The sequence below is a fragment of the Pelophylax lessonae genome (genome assembly GCF_965119305.1).
Source record: "Pelophylax lessonae genome assembly, chromosome: 11".
Classification (NCBI taxonomy): Eukaryota; Metazoa; Chordata; class Amphibia; order Anura; family Ranidae; genus Pelophylax; species Pelophylax lessonae.
Window position 1 is genome coordinate 150704815 of NC_138778.1, and position 19337 is coordinate 150724151.

The window sequence follows — 19337 nt, forward strand, 5'->3', positions numbered from 1 at the left end:
TACTCACTGGGGGGGGGGGGGGGGTGAACCTCTGGGTGAGTCAAGGATGGAAAAGGACTTGGGGGTACTAGTAGACAACAGGCTTGGCAGTGGCATGCAATGCCAAGCCGCCGCAAGCAAAGCCAACAGAATACTGGGATGTATAAAAAAGGGGATTCACTCCAGAAATAAAGAGATTATTCTCCCACTCTACAAGACTCTGGTCCGGCCACATCTGGAGTATGCTGTCCAGTTCTGGGCACCGGTCCTCAGGAAGGATGTGCTGGAACTGGAGAAAGTCCAGAGAAGGGCAACAAAAATAATTAGAGGAATGGAGGACATCAGCTATGAGGAAAGACTACAAGCACTGAACTTATTCTCTCTGGAGAAGAGACGATTGAGGGGGGATATGATATCAATGTACAAATATTGTACTGGCGACCCTAGCATAAGGAACAAACTATCCAGAGAAAGGGAATACAATAAGACACGTGGCCACTCACTAAAACTAGAGGAAAGGCAGTTTAACCTTAAAATGCGTAGGGGGTTCTTCACTGTAAGAGCAGTAAAGATGTGGAATTCTCTTCCGCAAACGGTTGTATCAGCAGGGAGCATCGATAGTTTAAAAAAACTAGTAGATGGGCACCTTAAAGACCACAATATACAGGGGTATACAATGTGTGGTTAACAGCAAACACACACACACATCATAGGTTGAACTGGATGGACTGATGTCTTTTTTCAACCTCACTAACTATGTAACTATGTAACTATAACTGCCTGCAGGTGCATCCTACTTCATAAGGTGACAGGCAGTTACACAGTTTTGAGGATGGATGATGTGTCTCTGGTTGGATCCCACCTCCAGTGCACACACATTGGTCTTTTTCCAGTGAGATCCCTTCTCTAGCTCACACACTGGTCTTTTTTCCACCTATATTTTACCTCAATCACAACACACAGTGGCCTTTCTCTAACGAGATTCCCCCTCCAGCACACTAACTGGTCTTTCCCCTATATCCTTCCTCCAGCACACACTACAGTATATGTTCTAGAGACTCAATGTGCAATACCCACATTCTCGCCACACACATTGCATATATAACATTTTCCATGCCCTTCGCTCACTGAGCCTTGACACAAAGACAAAAGGTTTAGCACCTAGAGTGTAGCTAAGTTTCCCTCCTCTGGAGTGTGTGTTTAGTGTAGGACACACATTGATCTTTCCCTGAATTCTGCCCCCAGCACTAGGGATGAGGCTTGAGTTGGCCACTACCATGGGTTTAAGGTAAATATTACGGAATCAAGAGTCATGGTACCCTTACTTTAAAAGTAGGTGCACAGAGCAGCTATTATGTTGGTGAATTGAAAGCTGTTGTAGGGAATGCTTTGTAAAAACAAACTGCATAGGGTGAGATTAGGGTCAGTTAGTCAACTACTTTAATTCTGATTGCTAGCTCTTTGGGTAATCAACCCCTTTGTGGGGGCATTTGTAAAGAGAAGGACTGATTTGAGAAGACAAAGTGGTGTTTGTTATTTTCTCTGGTCCGTCACAATGGATTTACAGGCCTCACCTTACCAAATCCATGCCGAGCAGAGCCTCATTGTCTACAACTGGTTCTTTGGTCCATACTGCTTCATTCCCAATGCAGACCCCCATCTCATTAGCTCCCATCTCGGCACCCCACAACCAGGATGGGCGACTCAGGATCACAGCTAGTGTCTTTGGGGCCTGCTCCACTTCTATGTAGGTACACTATACAGAGAAATATTAGGTTAATTTATTTTGCAGAATATATGCCTAAAGTAAAAACAAAAGTTGTTAGACACATACAAATAAATCTGTCACAAATCAGATCCAAAGTGGTTCATATCACAGAATTTGGTTGTTTTGAGACAATTTGGGGTCATATTGCCACCTACAGGGGAAACTGGACACTGTAAAACAGCCATTGGCCAGCCAGGTATGACTGCTCCCACTCCCAGCATGATTCAGTTTTTGCTAGTGTCCTATCAGGATGGCCATCTTTTATTCTATTGACTATTTTTCTAGCCATTCTCTCTTTTCCCAAGTTGAGAATGAATGTTTTTTCTTTAAATCAAGGCTTCAGCTATGTACTACTGAGCTCTTTATGCAGCTGTCTGGATCAGCATATCCTCATCATTCTTGTGATCCTTTTCAAATACTGCTAGCCTCTCATTCGTTGGTTAAGACGTTTCTACAGAGTTTCTATTAAGTGGCTCCTCCTGCTCAAGGGTCATGTGCCTGGGATAGAACCTGGGTCTTTTGGTCTTTGGGCTATGGCTCTCTTCCCTCTGCCACTGGGGAACCGGAGTCATGCAGTATATGCCTTGCATAGTACTTCTACTCCTAGTACTCTCTAACCCCATCTGCCTTCCCAGCTGTAATCAATCCATAATCAGATCAGCTTAAATTGCAGTACTTCCTGTGGACTATGCCTGTTTGTTGGCTTTGTTTCCCTGGGTGTGTGATATACTTCCGATCTACTAAACTTCTGGACTTTGACCTCTGCCTGCTTCCTGGATTACACTCTTTGCCTGACAATTTTATATTACTCTGCCAGCCTGTGCATGATCTTGCCTCTCCCCGACCACTCTTCTGGAGGCGGTTGTCTGTTGGTCTCCCCCCTCGGAGGAACTCTGCCCTATCACCCGGAAGGAATGATTTGTGATACTAAGATATAAACTATGTGGTGCACTGGGCGATGTGCTTGATGGTCCTTCTTTGTTCCTTCTAAGTCTCAGTTGACCAATCCAAGGGTACCGGATTCAACACCCCCTTTGGGATTTGCCCTGGTTTTTGGCCCTTGTGGTCTATCCAGGGGCTTTTAGCCTCTTCACTTGGCTATCTTGGGCTGCCTGCGGCTTCGGTTGGGTGATCAGAGCCCGGAATTCACGGTCCCCCCCAAATATTTCTATGTAACTTGTCCACCTGGGATGTCAAGTGGTCTTTGAAAAAGCTATTTTGTGAAACGCGTCAGACCGTCCCTACCTGGTTGAGACTACAATGGTTACATTATGTGTATTGTGAGATTTATTCTCTTTTAATGGTGTCTAATTTTTATCCGTTTAATAAACTGATTATTCAATTTATGAACATGTTTTGTCTAACTTGAATCTACACTCACCCAGTCAGTAACCCTCCTCATCAATCCATTTCTTTTATCTGGAAGAGCTGAGGTTTTCATACCCGTTGGGTTTGAACCCCGTCCTTCCTATACTTTTATTCACTCTTCTGGATTCTGACTTTGTACCTTGCTGTCAAGACTTGTTGCTGACCCAGCCTGCCTGACTACGTTAATGCCTCAACCCTCAGCCAAAGCTCCACTCTGGCCTAAACCTTCCAACAACCACCTGTTACTCCGCACTTCAAAGACCGCCTTTTGAACCCATCAGGGATATTCCCCCTTCTACTCTCACTCAAGTTTACTTTCCTGGTTGCCATCACTTCTCTGCAAGGCATGTGTTTGAGCTAGCAGCCTTGTCCTGTAAAGGACCCAATCTGGTCTCACATAAGGATAAGGTGGTGTTGAGGCCTGGAGCCTCCTTCCTTCCAAAGGTGATCTAGATCTTTCACCTCATTAATATTCTTCCCTCTCCCTGTCCGATTCCAGTATATCAAAAGGAAAATGTCCCTTTACTGCCAGAATGTAGCTCATGCTGTGTAGGTTTACCTTTCAGCCACTGCTTCCATTAGAAGAACCAATTCTCTTTTTGTCATTCCTGATGATCCTTGTAAAGGGGAACCAGCTTCTTGCTCCCCACTTCCCAGTGGTTCAAGAAAACCATTGTTCTAGCATATAGCCTTAAAGAGGTAGTAAAGCCCGATTTGTGATTTTTACCTACAGGAAAGCCTATAATAAGGCTTATCGAAGTAAAATGATTGTCTCCTAAACATGCACTGTTAAGAAGATATTCACCCTGGATGCAGCCGGTGACATCACAGGCGCATGTGCTTTGAAGGTCCGGCATACATTGCCAGAACTTCAGAGCTTCATGCTGGAACCGAGGGCAATCAAACAGCCGAAGCACGCAAACCCGGAAGACTGCACTGATAATCAGGACATTATCAATGTAGATGTCCTTTTTAGAGAAGCCAGTTATCGACTCTCTTCACCTCTCCTCATGCTGTCAGCATGAGGAAAAGACTGTCGATAACCAGCTTCTATTGACATCGGTGATCAGCTATAATTGGACACAGCTGATCACGTGGTAAAGACCCATTGATTTGCTCTTTACTTCAGTATGTGATCAGCAGTATCTTCCGGATACTGCGATCACAGAGCGGGCGCAATCACGGCACGCAGTCATATGACCGTGTCCCAGAACTAGACGACCGTTCTGTATCCATCATTCAGCTATAGCACAGTCAGCAAATGGTTTAATGATCAAATGACACAGAGCACAAATATCACTTGGACTGAGCACTGTTTATGAATTTCTCTCTTTTGTTTGCTCAAAAGTTAGGGGTTTATTGTGGGGATATTGATTATACTGTAAGTGCAGTCTTGCTTTATATACCCACTTAGCGCCCGTCCGCATTGTACTGCGGTCGAGCGGCCATTGTGGGCAAAGCGACGTACTGGTACGTCGATGCCTACTTCCGGGTTTAGGGCGTGCACATGTGTGCCCCCTGGCCAGCTCCTGCTGTAATTGTACATAGCGGCCAATGATTCACGTTCGGGACCTGCTGATTGGCTGTGTACATTTAAAGCCCAGGGCTCTGTGTGGATATTCAACACAAAGCTCTGTACACAGGGAACAATCTCTGTGTTTTTCATCCCTGAAAAGCAGGGATGAGAAACTTAGAGACCAACTAGTAAAAGCAGCACACGTTACACATAGTTAGTCACATATTCAACCCATTGATCACCCTAGATGTTATCTCCTTCCCAGACAGTGCCATTAGCACAGTGACAGTGTATAGTATTATCACTGATCACGGTATTCATGTCAGTGGCAGTTAGTAAATTTCCCCCAGCATCAGTTAGTGTCAGATTGACCGCCAAACTATCACAGCCCCATTATCGTCCTATTAAGTCGTTGATCGCCGCCATCAGTAGTATGAAAAAATAAATAAAATTCCAATATATATACCATAGTTTGAAGGTGCTATAACCTTTATGCAAATCAATCAATATACACTTATTGGGATGTATATATATATATATATATATTTTTTATCAAAAACATGTAGCAGGATACATTTTGTCCAAATATTAACGAAATTGTTTTTTTTTTTTTTTTATTGGATATGTTTTATAGCAAGAAGTAAAAAATATATATATATATATACAGTGGGTACGGAAAGTATTCAGACCCCCTTAAATTTTTCACTCTTTGTTATATTGCAGCCATTTGCTAAAATCATTTAGGTTCATTCTTCTTCCTCATGAATGTACACATAGCACCCCATACTGACAGAAAAACACAGAATTGTTGACATTGTTGCAGATTTATTAAAAAAGGAAAACTGAAATATCACATGGTCCTAAGTATTCAGACCCTTTGCTCAGTATTTAGTAGAAGCCCCCTTTTGATCTAATACAGCCAGGAGTCTTTTTGGGAAAGATGCAACAAGTCTTTCACACCTGGATTTGGGGATCCTCTGCCATTCCTCCTTGCAGATCCTCTCCAGTTCTGTCAGGTTGGATGGTAAACGTTGGTGGACAGCCATTTTTAGGTCTCTCCAGAGATGCTCAATTGGGTTTAAGTCAGGGCTCTGGCTGGGCCATTCAAGAACAGTCACGGAGTGGTTGTGAAGCCACTCCTTCGTTATTTTAGCTGTGTGCTTAGGGTCATTGTCTTGTTGGAAGGTAAACCTTCGGCCCAGTCTGAGGTCCAGAGCACTCTGGAGAAGGTGTTTGTCCAGGATATCCCTGTACTTGGCCGCATTCATCTTTCCCTCGATTGCAACCAGTCGTCCTGTCCCTGCAGCTGAAAAACACCCCCACAGCATGATGCTGCCACCACCATGCTTCACTGTTGGGACTGTATTGGACAGGTGATGAGCAGTGCCTGGTTTTCTCCACACATACCGCTTAGAATTAAGGCCAAAAAGTTCTATTTTGGTCTCATCAGACCAGAGAATCTTATTTCTCACCATCTTGGAGTCCTTCAGGTGTTTTTTAGCAAACTCCATGCGGGCTTTCATGTGTCTTACACTGAGGAGAGGCTTCCGTCGGGCCACTCTGCCATAAAGCCCCGACTGGTGGAGGGCTGCAGTGATGGTTGACTTTCTACAACTTTCTCCCATCTCCTGACTGCATCTCTGGAGCTCAGCCACAGTGATCTTTGGGTTCTTCTTTACCTCTCTCACCAAGGCTCTTCTCCCCCGATAGCTCAGTTTGGCCAGACGGCCAGCTCTAGGAAGGGTTCTGGTCGTCCCAAACGTCTTCCATTTGAGGATTATGGAGGCCACTGTGCTCTTAGGAACCTTAAGTGCAGCAGAAATCTTTTTGTAACCTTGGCCAGATCTGTGCCTTGCCACAATTCTGTCTCTGAGCTCTTCAGGCAGTTCCTTTGACCTCATGATTCTCATTTGCTCTGACATGCATTGTGATCTGGAAGGTCTTATATAGACAGGTGTGTGGCTTTCCTAATCAAGTCCAATCAGTATAATCAAACACAGCTGGACTCAAATGAAGGTGTAGAACCATCTCAAGGATGATCAGAAGAAATGGAAAGCACCTGAGTTAAATATATGAGTGTCACAGCAAAGGGTCTGAATACTTAGGACCATGTGATATTTCAGTTTTTCTTTTTTAATAAATCTGCAACAATGTCAACAATTCTGTGTTTTTCTGTCAGTATGGGGTGCTATGTGTACATTCATGAGGAAGAAGAATGAACTTAAATGATTTTAGCAAATGGCTGCAATATAACAAAGAGTGAAAAATTTAAGGGGGTCTGAATACTTTCCGTACCCACTGTATATAAAATATTTTTTTTTTTTTTTTCAAAATTTTGAATCTTTTTTGTTTATAAAACCAAAAAAACTAAAAAAAAAAAAAAAAAAAAAAAAAAAAAAAACTGTGGTGATCAAATACCACCAAAAAAAGCTCTATTTGTGGCAAAAAAATAATTATATAAATTTTGTTTGGGTACAGCATTGCATGATCGCGCAATCATCAGTTAAAGTAGCGCAGTGCCGAATAGTGAAAAATGGTCTGGTCATGAAGGGGGTAAAATCTTCCGGAGTTGAAGTAGATACCAGGGCTTCGTTTTGTTTAGGTTTGAGGCATATTTGTCTTATGACAGCAGCTTCACTTATTTTTATTTATTTTATGTTCTGTAGTATGGTTTTTGGTAGCGCGTGTGTTTTTATTACAACTTGCAATTCAGTCAACATGTACAGCATAAATCTGAAAGTCTCATTGTCCTTACCATGACCTTTGACCCTGGTGGATATGTCGCCGCAGGATAGTATACAACCTCCTGGACCTCCATATAAGGTCGATCTGAATTTTTTGCAAATATAACCACAGGAGAGTTTGAAGCCGGTGGAAGTGACACAAAACAGTCACAGGAGTTGGGGTAAAATCTATTGGACATGGCTCTGCAAAAAAATAAAATAAATGTTGTTAGACATACTGGTAAATTCATAGTCTTTGAGGACAGCCCTAGCGTTCTCCTCTCACCGGGAACTTGAACATATCACTGAATAAACATTTCTGCAGAACCAGTAAGTAGTGAATCAGAACTAAAGGACTAAAGCCTCGTACACATGCAACGAATTTCCGCTGACTGGTCGTCCGTCTTTTGTCCAGAGTGGTGTCTGTTGGTTGGAATGTGCCTAGACTGCACACAAATTTTCCCGCACGACAGAATTCTACTTCAGAAGTGATGTCGTGTTGGATTGCTTTCTTTGTGTTCTTTCATCTCTGAGCATGCCTAGTCTTGCTCATAAGATTTTTCCCCGTCGAAATCTGTACTAATGAGATGAAAATCGGACGTGTTTTGACGGTCGACAAAAATGTTATAGTCTGCACACCAGGATTTTTTTGGCCGAAAAGTCTGAGTCGGTTGTCGGAAGCATCATACTAACAAGCCGAAAATCGGCAGATCGGACGTCGGACGAAATTTCCCGGCCGAATTTCTACTCGTGTGTACGGGACTTTAATGCCGCCAAAGCCAGCATCGCTCTATGATGGAAGGACCCAAACCCCACTTCCATCTCATTGTGGCTCAACAAGGTTGAGGACGTAAGTTGGAAGATTTAGTCCTTACCGCCCGGAACAGCTACAAAAAAGTGGTTCTACTGGAACATGTTCATTTATTCTGATGAGAGCTAAGCCCTACTGGAAACCTGTTCTGGGGATTGACCTCTTTCTGCCCTTCCTTTCAACATGCGCACACCAGCATTTTTTGCCTCTCGTTTTCCTTTCTTTCTCAATGCCTGTTTCTGTACTCTTCATGTTCTTCCGATTCTCTCTTCTACTTCCCTGAAAAGTGAGTATCCAACTGACAACGTACTGTGGCTGATAGCTCGTGGACATTCCTGATTATCACCTTGGCTTTTAGGGGTGCTCTCATTCCAATGACCTATACACCTCAACAACGATACTCTGGATAGCCCCCACCACCCCTAGGTTTGGTTTTCATTCACATTTGAAGACATTGTTCTTACTGGCATTTGGTATAGGACACTCATTTTGTACTTTTTCACCTTGTATTCTATATACAGTGCCTTGAAAAAGTATTCATACCCCTTGAAATTTTCCACATTTTGTCATTTTACAACCAAAAATGTAAATGTATTTTATTGGGATTTTAGGTGATAGACCGACACAAAGTGGCACATAATTGTGAAATGGAAGGAAAATGATAAATGGTTTTCAACATTTTTTTAAAATAAATATGTGAAAAGTATAGTCTGCATTTGTATTCAGCCCCCTGAGTCAATACTTTGAGCTGCAAGTCTTTTTGGGGATGTCTCTACCAGTTTTGCCCATCTAGAGAGAGAAATTTTTGCCACAGGTGCAGAATGTGTAGGAGAAGTTCTCACCTCCTCTCTGCTGCTGACTGCTGAGACAAGGTGGGGTGGAGAGGAGGGGGGTGCCGCAGCTGCAGGAGAGGTGTGAAAGCCACATGAAATGGCCCGGAGGGCCAGATTTGGCCCGCTGGCCTTGTGTTTGACACATGTGGCATAGACTGTCAGAAGTGACTCATGCAGGTAGCAGCGGGAGAAGAGAGAGAAGACAGAAATCATACTAGGTGCTTTGGATCAAGCAAGTACACTCTATAGAAGAATATGCTTTGCTCATTTTTCATTTCAGAGATGTCACAGATCAGCTGCAGAGCTGATCTGTGTCTTACTGTTTGCATATTTATATTTTTTACCTTTTGCTGCTGTAGGCCTGCTGGCACCTGTAGTTCCACAAGCCAGTGCTCTGCTCTTGCTGCACTGACTTAGCAGGTATGGGTGTCGCCTGCTTCACCTGATGGTTACTACACCTTCCTTCCTGTCCAGCCTTCCATGTGTCTCCCTATTTAACCACTTGCCGACCGGTCACGTTGACCGTACTGCGGCAAAGCGGCTTGATATCGTCTAGCGACGTAGACCTACGTCGCTGGAATCCTCCCCTTGCGGGCGGCACGCGCCGCCGGAGGCTCGCTCCCGCTGTTTTCAGACACAGCGGGAGTCAGGCCAGGGGAAGAGAGGCGGTGATCACCGCCGCTCTTCCCCGATCATCGGAGATCGAGTGTGGAAATCCGCCTGCTTGTGTAAACAAAGCGGGCAGATCTCCTATGTGACAGGCAGGGTCAGATTGCAGGGTTCAGCATAGCTAAAAAACAATAAAAATAACATAAATTTCCCGTAGTTAGTAGCTGCGATAACTTTGGCACAAACCAATCAAAATACACTTGTTGTGATTTTTTTTACCAAAAATATGTAGCAGAAAACAAATTGGCCTATAATGTTAACCACTCTACTACCGCTCACAGTAATACTACTGCGGCAGAGTGGCTCGTTCCCGTCCAGCCACGTAGTATTAACGTGACTGGACTCCTCCCCTTCTGGGCGGCGCTTGCGCGCCGCCGGAGGCTCGCTCCCGCTGTTTTCATTCACAGCGGGAGTCGGGCCAGGGGAGGAGCAGCGGCGATCGCCGCTGCTCTTACCCGATCGTCGGGGATCGAGTCTGGAGATCCGCCCGCTGTGTGTAAACACAGCGGGCGGATCTCCATAGTGACAGGGAGTGACAGATCGGAGTGTTCAGCATAGCTGGACATCCGATCTGTCCATGAATCACATAGTCACCTCCCCCCCTACACGTCAGTAAGCACCAGGCATACATTAACCCCTCCCTCTCCAATAAAATTAACCCCTTCCCTGCCAGTGTCATTTTTACAGTAACAGTGCATATATATAGCACTGATTACTGCAGTAATGTCACTGGTACCCCCAAAAGTGTCAAAAATGTCAGTCAGGGGTCCGGTCTGTCCGCCGCAATGTCGCAGTCCCGCAAAAAAAATCGCAGATCGCCGCCATTACGCGTTAAAAAAAAAAACACCAAAAATGACAGAAATCTTTCCCTTTGTTAGTAAACGCAATAACTTTTGCGCAAACCAATCAAAATACGCTTATTGCGATTTTTTTTACCAAACATATGTAGCATAAAACAAATTGGCCAAAAACTTTTAAAAAAATTGGTTTTTACATCTTTTTTGGGGGGGAATTTCATATAAAAAAATGTGAAAAATATTGTTATTTTTTCAAAATAAACGCTCTTTTTTTGTTTATAGCGCAAAAAGTAAAAATCGCACAGGTGATCAAATACCACCAAAAGAAAGCTCTGTTTGTGGGGAAAAAAGGACGTAAATTTCGTTTGGGTACGGCGTCGCACGACCGCGCAATTGTCAGTTGAAGTCGCACAGCGCCGAATCGCAAAAAGTGGCCTGGACGGAAGACAGCAAAATCCTCCGGTTGTAAAGTGGTTAAAAAACTTAGATTTTTACATTTTTTGGGGGGGGAATTTCATATAAAAATGTGAAAATGATTGTTATTTTTTCAAAATTGTCGCTTTTTTTTGTTTATAGCGCAAAAAGTAAAAAAAAAAAAAAAAAAAAAAAAAAAAAAAAATCGCACAGGTGATCAAATACCACCAAAAGAAAGCTCTATTTGTGGGGGAAAAAAGGACATAAATTTGATTTGGGTACAGCATCGCACAACCGCGCAATTGTCCGTTAAAATAACGCAGTGCCGAATCGCAAAATATGGCCTGGTCAGGAAGGGGGTAAAACCTTCCGGTCATAAAGCGGTTAAAAATACGCTCATTGAGATTTTTTTTGTCAGACATGTAGCTAAATACATTCTGGCCTAAATATATGTCAAAAATTGAATATATTGGATATTTTTTTACTGTCAAAGTAGAAAAATATTGTTATTTTTTCAAAATTTTCGCATTTTTTTATTAATATCGCAAAAAATAAAAAGCGCAGAGGTGATCAAATACCACCAAAAGAAAGCTCTGTTTGTGGGAAAAAAGGACGTAAATTTAGTTTGGGTACAGCGTTGCATGACTGCGGAATTATCAGTTAAATTCGCACAGTGCCAAATCGCAAAAAGTGGCCTGGACGTAAAGCAGGAAAAACCTCCGGTGGTAAAGTGGTTAAGCAACACTTGCTCCCTGAGTCCCTTTTATGTTATCATTCCTACCTGACTTCTCATGGACTGATCTCTTGTGTACTGACTCGGCTAGTTCTCCTGATTACATTTGTCTGCTACCTGCCCTGACCTTGGCTCGTTATCCGGCTCTCCTTTTGCTCAATCCATCCATCCATCCATCCATCCGTGCCTGCACTGTGTCTTTGGGAACTCTCCTCCTGAGCAGGGTGAACCTGGGGGTCGTGACCTGGGGTCAGCACGCAGCTAAGTCCAAACTCCTGTGAGGGGGCCCCTGGCAGCACACCGGCTGGCCCTTAGATTCCACGCCCTGGGGGGATCCCATGTCACCTGCTTGCCTGTGGGCTCACATCCGTAGAACCGTGACAAGAGGTTTACAACCACAAAGTGTGTCTAAACCCAAGGATGCATTTTCAGTACAGTTTTTAATTTTATTTGCACCCTTTTTTTTTTTTTTTTTTTTTTTTTTAGGAATTCTCTCCTTTATTTTTTACCTATGATCCTGCCAGTAACACACTTCCTGTCTTAGAGTGATAATGTTCACTCTTAACCACTTTACGACAGCTCACAGTAATATTACTGCGGCAGAGTGGCTCGTTATCGTCTGACGACGTAGTACTACGTCGTCCGACACTCCCCTTTCTGGGCGACGCTTGCGCGCCGCCGGAGGCTCGCTCCCGCTGTTTTCATTCACAGCGGGAGTCGGGCCAGGGGAGGAGCAGCGGCGATCGCCGCTGCTCTTACCCGATCGTCGGGGATCGAGTCTGGAGATCCGCCCGCTGTGTGTAAACACAGCGGGCGGATCTCCTCAGTGACAGGGAGTGACAGATCGGACTTTTCAGCATAGCTGGACATCCGATCTGTCCTTCTGTCACTCAGTCACCTCCCCCCCCCCACACGACAGTAAGCACCAGGCATACATTAACCTCTCCCTCTCCAATAAAATTAACCCCTTCCCTGCCAGTGTCATTTTTACAGTAACAGTGCATATATATAGCACTGATTACTGCAGTAATGTCACTGGTACCCCCAAAAGTGTCAAAAATGTCAGTCAAGGGTCCGATCTGTCCGCCGCAATGTCGCAGTCCCGCAAAAAAAATCGCAGATCGCCGCCATTACACGTTAAAAAAAAAAAAACACCAAAAATGACAGAAATCTTTCCCTTTGTTAGTAAACGCAATAACTTTTGCGCAAACCAATCAAAATACGCTTATTGTGATTTTTTTTACCAAACATAGGTAGCAGAAAACAAATTGGCCAAAAATTTTTAAAAAAATTGGTTTTTACATCTTTTTTGGGGGGAATTTCATATAAAAAAATGTGAAAAATATTGTTATTTTTTCAAAATAAACGCTCTTTTTTTGTTTATAGCGCAAAAAGTAAAAATCGCACAGGTGATCAAATACCACCAAAAGAAAGCTCTGTTTGTGGGAAAAAAAAGGACGTAAATTTCGTTTGGGTACGGCGTCGCACGACCGCGCAATTGTCAGTTGAAGTCGCACAGCGCCGAATCGCAAAAAGTGGCCTGGACGGAAGACAGCAAAATCCTCCGGTGGTAAAGTGGTTAAGACTTGCAACCTTAGAACTACAGAACTCCTCCCCCTCCCCTCTTTGCCATAACCTAAGGGGGGGGGGGGTCGTTCTGTTGATGACATAGGGTACAATGCTAACTGATAACAGTTAGCAGATACAGAGAGCATTTCAAGTTTTACCAGGCTTCACAGGACAGGTATCTCCTTGCAACAAAAAATGCCTCGTTTCCACTGAGTGGTACGGTACGGTTCGGTTCAGTACGGTACGGTTTGGGACGGTACACCTTGCGTTTCCACTGCCAATAGTACCCTTTCATGATAGGCGTGGTGTAGCAGGAAAGCTGTGATAGACGATTCTCTGTCAACCAATCAAAGTTCTGCAGAGTGTAGCTCCACCCTGTTGGTACGGTACTAATGTGCTTGGTACCCCAACGAAAGGGTCCCAAAAAAGTGCTACAGTACGGTTTGGAATTAGGGTACCATTCACAATGGAAACGGCAAAAATAGCGTACTGTACCGTACCGAACCGTACCGCTCAGTGGAAAACGAACTAAGCTGCATTCTGTGTACCCTCAAACTACTGTTTATTATTATAGGTGACGGAGGCATTCTCTGCCCCGCAGTTGCACATACAGTGCATCCGGAAAGTATTCACAGTGCTTCACTTTTTCCACATTTTGTTATGTTACAGCCTTATTCCAAAATGGATTACATTCATTATTTTCCTCAAACTTCTACAAACAATACCTCATAATTACAATAAAAAAGAAGTTTGTTTGAAATCTTTGCAAATTTTTTTAACCACTTAAGTCCCGGAAGATTTTACCCCCTTCCTGACCAGGGGGTATTTTGCGATTCGGCACTGCGTGACTTTAACGGACAATTGCGCGGTCGTGCGACGCTTCTTTGACGTCCTTTTTTTCCCACAAACAGAGCTTTCTTTTGGTGGTATTTGATCACCTGTGCGATTTTTTGATCATGCGCTATAATCAAAAAAAAAGAGCATCAATTTTGCAAAAATAACAATATTTTTCACATTTTTTTATATGAAATTCCCCCCCCAAAAAAGTAAAAAATCAAAATTTTTTAACATTTTTGGCCAATTTGTTTTATGCTACATATGTTTGGTATAAAAAAAAAAAAAAAAAAAAAAAAAAAAAAAAATCGCAAAAAGCGTATTTTCATTGGTTTGCGCAAAAGTTATCGCGTTTACTAACAAAGGGAAAGATTTTTGTCATTTTTGTTGTTTTTTTTTTTAACGCGTAATGGCGGCGATCTGCGATTTTTTTTTTTGCGGGACTGCGACATTGCGGCGGACAGATCGGACCCTTGACTGACATTTTTGACACTTTTGGGGTTACCAGTGACATTACTACAGTAATCCGTGCTATACATATGCACTGTTACTGTAAAATTACACTGGCAGTGAAGGGGTTAACTTTATTTGAGAGGGAGCTGCTGTGTGTGTCCCTAGGGGCGTGATTCTAACTGTGATTGGCTGTGGCTTGAGCTGTAGGAACAATGATCAACGGTCCTACATAGTAGAACCATATGATCATTGTTTCTACACAGGGGAGAATGACAGGCCGCTTGTTTACACAAGCCGCCTGCCTTTCTCCCTCTCCACTGACGATCGCCGAGTGACCGGCGGACATCGGATCCGCCGGTCACATGCGCGGGGGGGGGTCCGTGACCGCGTGGGAGCGCGCCTCCGGCGGTGCGCGTTTGCTCCCCAGAGCCTCACAGACTATTGACGTACCCATACGTCACTTTGCCTGTGAGAGGCTGACCACCGCAGTATATGTACTTGCGGCGGTCGGCAAGTGGTTAAAAAAGAAAAAAATCACATGTACAGAAGAAGTATGCACAGCCTTTGCCATGACACTCTAAATTGAGCTCAGTTGCATCCTGTTTCCACTGATCATCCTTGAGATGTTTCTACAACTTGATTGGAGTCCACCTTTGGTACATTCAGTTGATTGGAAATTATTTGGAAAGGCACACACCTGTCCCACAGTTAACAGTGCATGTCAGAGCACAAACCAAGCCATGATGTCCAAGGAATTGTCTGTAGACTTCCGAGACAGGATTGTATTGAGGCACAGATCTGGGGAAGGGTAAAGAAAAATATCTGCAGCATTGAAGGTCCCAATGGTGACAGTGGCCTCCATCATCCGTAAATGGAAGAAGTTTGGAACCACCAGGCATCTGACTGAGCTCCAGAGTTTCTCTGTGGAGAGAGGAGAATCTTCCAGAATAACAACCATCTCTGAAGCATTCCACCAATCAGGCCTGAATGGTAGAGTGGCCAGACGGAAGTTACACCTCAGTAAAAGGCATATGACAGCCTGCCCGATGTTTGCCAAAAGGCACCGCAAGGACTCTCAGACCATGAGAAACAAAATTCTCTGGTCTGATGAAACAAAGATTGAACTCTTTGGCCTGAATGGCAAGCGTCATGTCTGGAGGAAACCAGGCACCACTCATCACCTGGCCAATACCATCCCTACAGTGAAGCATGGTGGTGGCAGCACCATGCTGTGGGATGTTTTTCAGTGGCAGGGAAAGATGAATGCAGAAATGTACAGAGACATTCTTGATGAAAACCTGCTCCAGAGCGCTCTGCACTTTAGAATAGAGCGAAGGTTCATCTTCCAACAGGACAGCAACCCTAAGCACACAGCCAAGATCACAAAGGAGTGGCTATAGGAGACAACTCTGTGAATGTCCTTGAGTGGCCCAGGCTTGAACCCGATTGAACATTTCTGGAGAGATCTGAAAATGGCTGTGCACAGACGCTGATGGAGCTTCAGAGGTCCTGCAAAGAAGAATGGGAGAAACTGCCCAAAAATTTGTACGTTTTTATTTTAAAACATTTTCTAAGATTTCAAACAAACTTCTTTCACATTGTCATTATGGGGTATTGTTTGTAGAATTTTGAGGAAAATAATGAATTTATTCCATTTTGGAATAAAGCTGTAACATAACAAAATGTGGAAAAAGTGAAGCGCTGTGAAAACTTTCCGGATGTACTGTATACATGCACCTTGCATATGAGTCGCTCCAGGGCATGGATTGCCTCCACCACCTAGGATTGGCTGTTGGCTTTTACAGCTTCCTGGCAGGATAGCCCTGTCGGGTTCTGACTCATGTTCAAACCCACCCGAGCTCATCCGTGCTCACTTCCCCTGACTCTCTAGACAGGAAGTTTAGGACAGTTTCCCCAATGGTGTACAGAGAGCAATCACAAAAAAATTCTGAGAGGAGTTTTATCAAACTAAAATAAAGGCTTGATTATGGATACACTTGAAGCCCATGTGGTGCAGAAATGCAGCGAATCCTGTCCATGGTAAATGAAAGACACCTCAAAATAGGTTGCAAAATGCAGTGTGATTGGAAGAATCAGGTCACATGGATGTAAATACCCATGTGATCCGATTCCGGTACGGCCAAAAAAAGAGGCCTGCACCTTTTCTGTGTGCTGCCGAGCGAAGTGAACCCATACAAAATGAATGAGCTCAAATCGCACTGCAAAGAAGCGCATGTGATTTGAATAGGAAAGCGGTGCGAATCCTGTCCGAATCACATGAGGTGTTCCATGAACGGATCAGCGAACAGATCCCCGGATCCATTAGCGGAGTCCTCCCATGTGAAAGAACCGCTAAAAGGATGATATCAGTTTACCTCCACAAAAACAGAAGGGGACGGCAGGCCTTGTTCACACGAGGTGTACTATAGCAAACGCACTTGCAGAGTCATGTTCCCCCCCCCCCCCCCACAGGAAAGCACAGGTGTTTCGTGCATCCATGTGCAGGCAGTTCCATTAATGCCAATTAGAAATGGGCTCTGGCGTGCTGGAGTTCGCACGTGCCCGATCCCGCCAGGAAGCCGACTAACCATAGGTAGTGAGGCATTTCCCAGCCCGAAGCTGCACATACTCTGCTTGTGGTTAGCGGTGTGCAGCGACCACTTCCTGGCAGGTAGAGATGGGCTTGTTAGAGTTTGCACGTGCTGATCCTGCGCCGACTCTGCACTCCACTTATCATAGGAAGGGAGGCATTTCCTGGCCTGCAGCTGCACATACACTGCTCGTGATTAGCGGTGTGCAGTGACCACTTCCTGGCGGGCAGAGATGGGCTTGTGAGTTTGCACGTGCCAACTCTGCACTCCGCTAATCATAGGTAGTAAGGCATTTCCTGGCCCGCAGCTGCACATACTCTGCTTGTGATTAACGGTGTGCAGCGACCACTTCCTGGCGGGTAGAGATGGGCTTGCTAGAGTTCGCACGTGCCCGACCTGCGCCGACTCTGCACTCCGCTAATCATAGGAAGGGAGGCATTTCCTGGCCTGCAGCTGCACATACACTGCTCGTGATTAGCGGTGTGCAGTGACCGCTTCCTGTCGGGTAGAGATGGGCTTGTTGAGTTTGCACGTGCCCGATCCCGCCAGGAAGCCAACTCTGCACTCCGCTGATCATAGGTAGTAAGGCATTTCACGGCCCACAGCTGTACATACTACTCTGCTTGTGATTAGCGGTGTGCAGCGACCACTTCCTGGTGGGTAGAGATGGGCTTGCTAGAGTTTGCACATGCCGATCCTGCGCTGACTCTGTACTCTCTAGGAAGGGAGGCATTTCCTGGCCTGCAGCTGCACATGCACTGCTCATGATTAGCGGTGTGCAGTGTTGGCTTCCTGGCGGGTAGAGATGGGCTTGTTAAGAGTTCACACGTGCCCGATCCCGCCAGGAAGCCAACACTGCACTCTGCTAATCACAGGCACTGAGACATTTCGGGATCTGCAGGTGCACAGTTTGGGAAATGTCTCTGATGATTAGCGGAGTGCAGTGTCTGCGGTGTTCGGGCACGTGGGAACTCTAACAGCCCATCTCTACCCGGTCACTGCACACCACCAATCATGAGCAGCATTAGTGCAGCTGCGGGCCAGAAAATGCCTCACTGCCTATGATTTGCGGTGTGCAGTGATGGCTTCCTGGCGAGATTGCTCAGGTGGGTTGGGATTTGGATGCGAACGCGCCTAAGCCCATCCCTAGCGAAGACCCGTGCCGATAAACACTGCTCTGCACACTATAGTATGTACACCTCATGGGAAAAAGCCCAAAAACTGACTCAGGTGTAAACAGAGGTACATCCGCCTGCCTATAGACATATACTGTCATTCAGTCTAGATAAAAAAAAAAAAGAAAAAAAAAGCTGACAGATGGATCCAAACTGAACGCCCGTGTGAAAGGACCCCTAGACTTCATACATATTTTACTTGTTTGTTTTGTTTTCTTTGCTTGCACTCGTTGAATGGAGAGCATGCAGTTCTGGGCCTGCAAAAGGAAATGAAGCCTGACTATAGAGTACTCTGTTTATAATTAAAATATACACATACTTCTCCTTCTTCTAATCCTGCTGATCATTCTTACTGATCCATTCACTCACATTGTTGTTACCTGGTAGCGTTGCTTCGGATCTTGCTCTTTATAAACTTTTTCCTTCTTATAGGAATGGTATATGAGCAACTGGCTGAACTACGCAGCATCAGGGAATGGCGTACACCACAGACATATTCTGCACTCCAGTGGACACAACTGGGATTGCACCACTGTTCACCATGTTCCATCAGAGAGAAAACGTGAGATTTCCGGGGATCTGTTAGGCCTCGTTCACACAGACGTACTACAGCTAAGGTTGCCCCCGCATCGCTTTAATCCAGGACACATATGGATTTCACAGGTTCTGAGGCTAATATAATGCACTTAAGGCACCGAGTTTAATTACCACCTTAATCAGCCACAGAACCTGTGTAATTAACCACCTACGGACCGCCCGACGCAGTTTTACCTTGCTACTTTGACATTAAATACTGGGGTTTTGGAAGCAGATAGCTGCCATAACCCCCAGTATTTTTTTTACAGGATGGGAGGTCCTCATTCACATAAAAGTGGTCCTAGCAGCAGATTGGCAGTGGGAGGCGGGACCTTCCTGGTCGTTTTCCACACATACCGGAGCTGTCAGTAGCGGGGAAAACAATCCAGTCCTCTCCCCTTCTAGGCAGGAAGTCGAGTAAGGGCAAGCTGGCCCCGACCCGACTCTATGGTCTTGAAGGACCAGAGTGACGGCATACGTTGCTTTCTCCCAACGGCCTTAAAGGGCCCATTTTTTTTTTTCATGATG

General features: G+C 44.8%; 1 protein-coding gene across 1 annotated transcript in view; it reads right to left on the bottom strand.

The window, feature by feature from the left end:
* The window catches only part of SCRN2 (secernin 2), a 38313-nt gene extending 19584 nt beyond the window's left edge, over positions 1–18729 (bottom strand). The window contains exons 1-3 of the mRNA XM_082271872.1: positions 18614–18729; positions 7387–7558; positions 1554–1735 (exon numbers count right to left, since the gene is read on the bottom strand). Coding sequence (XP_082127998.1) covers positions 1554–1735; positions 7387–7558; positions 18614–18702 — 443 coding nt within the window. The 5' untranslated portion in view covers positions 18703–18729. The remainder of the gene's footprint in view (positions 1–1553; positions 1736–7386; positions 7559–18613) is intronic.
* Positions 18730–19337: the final 608 nt, after the last annotated feature.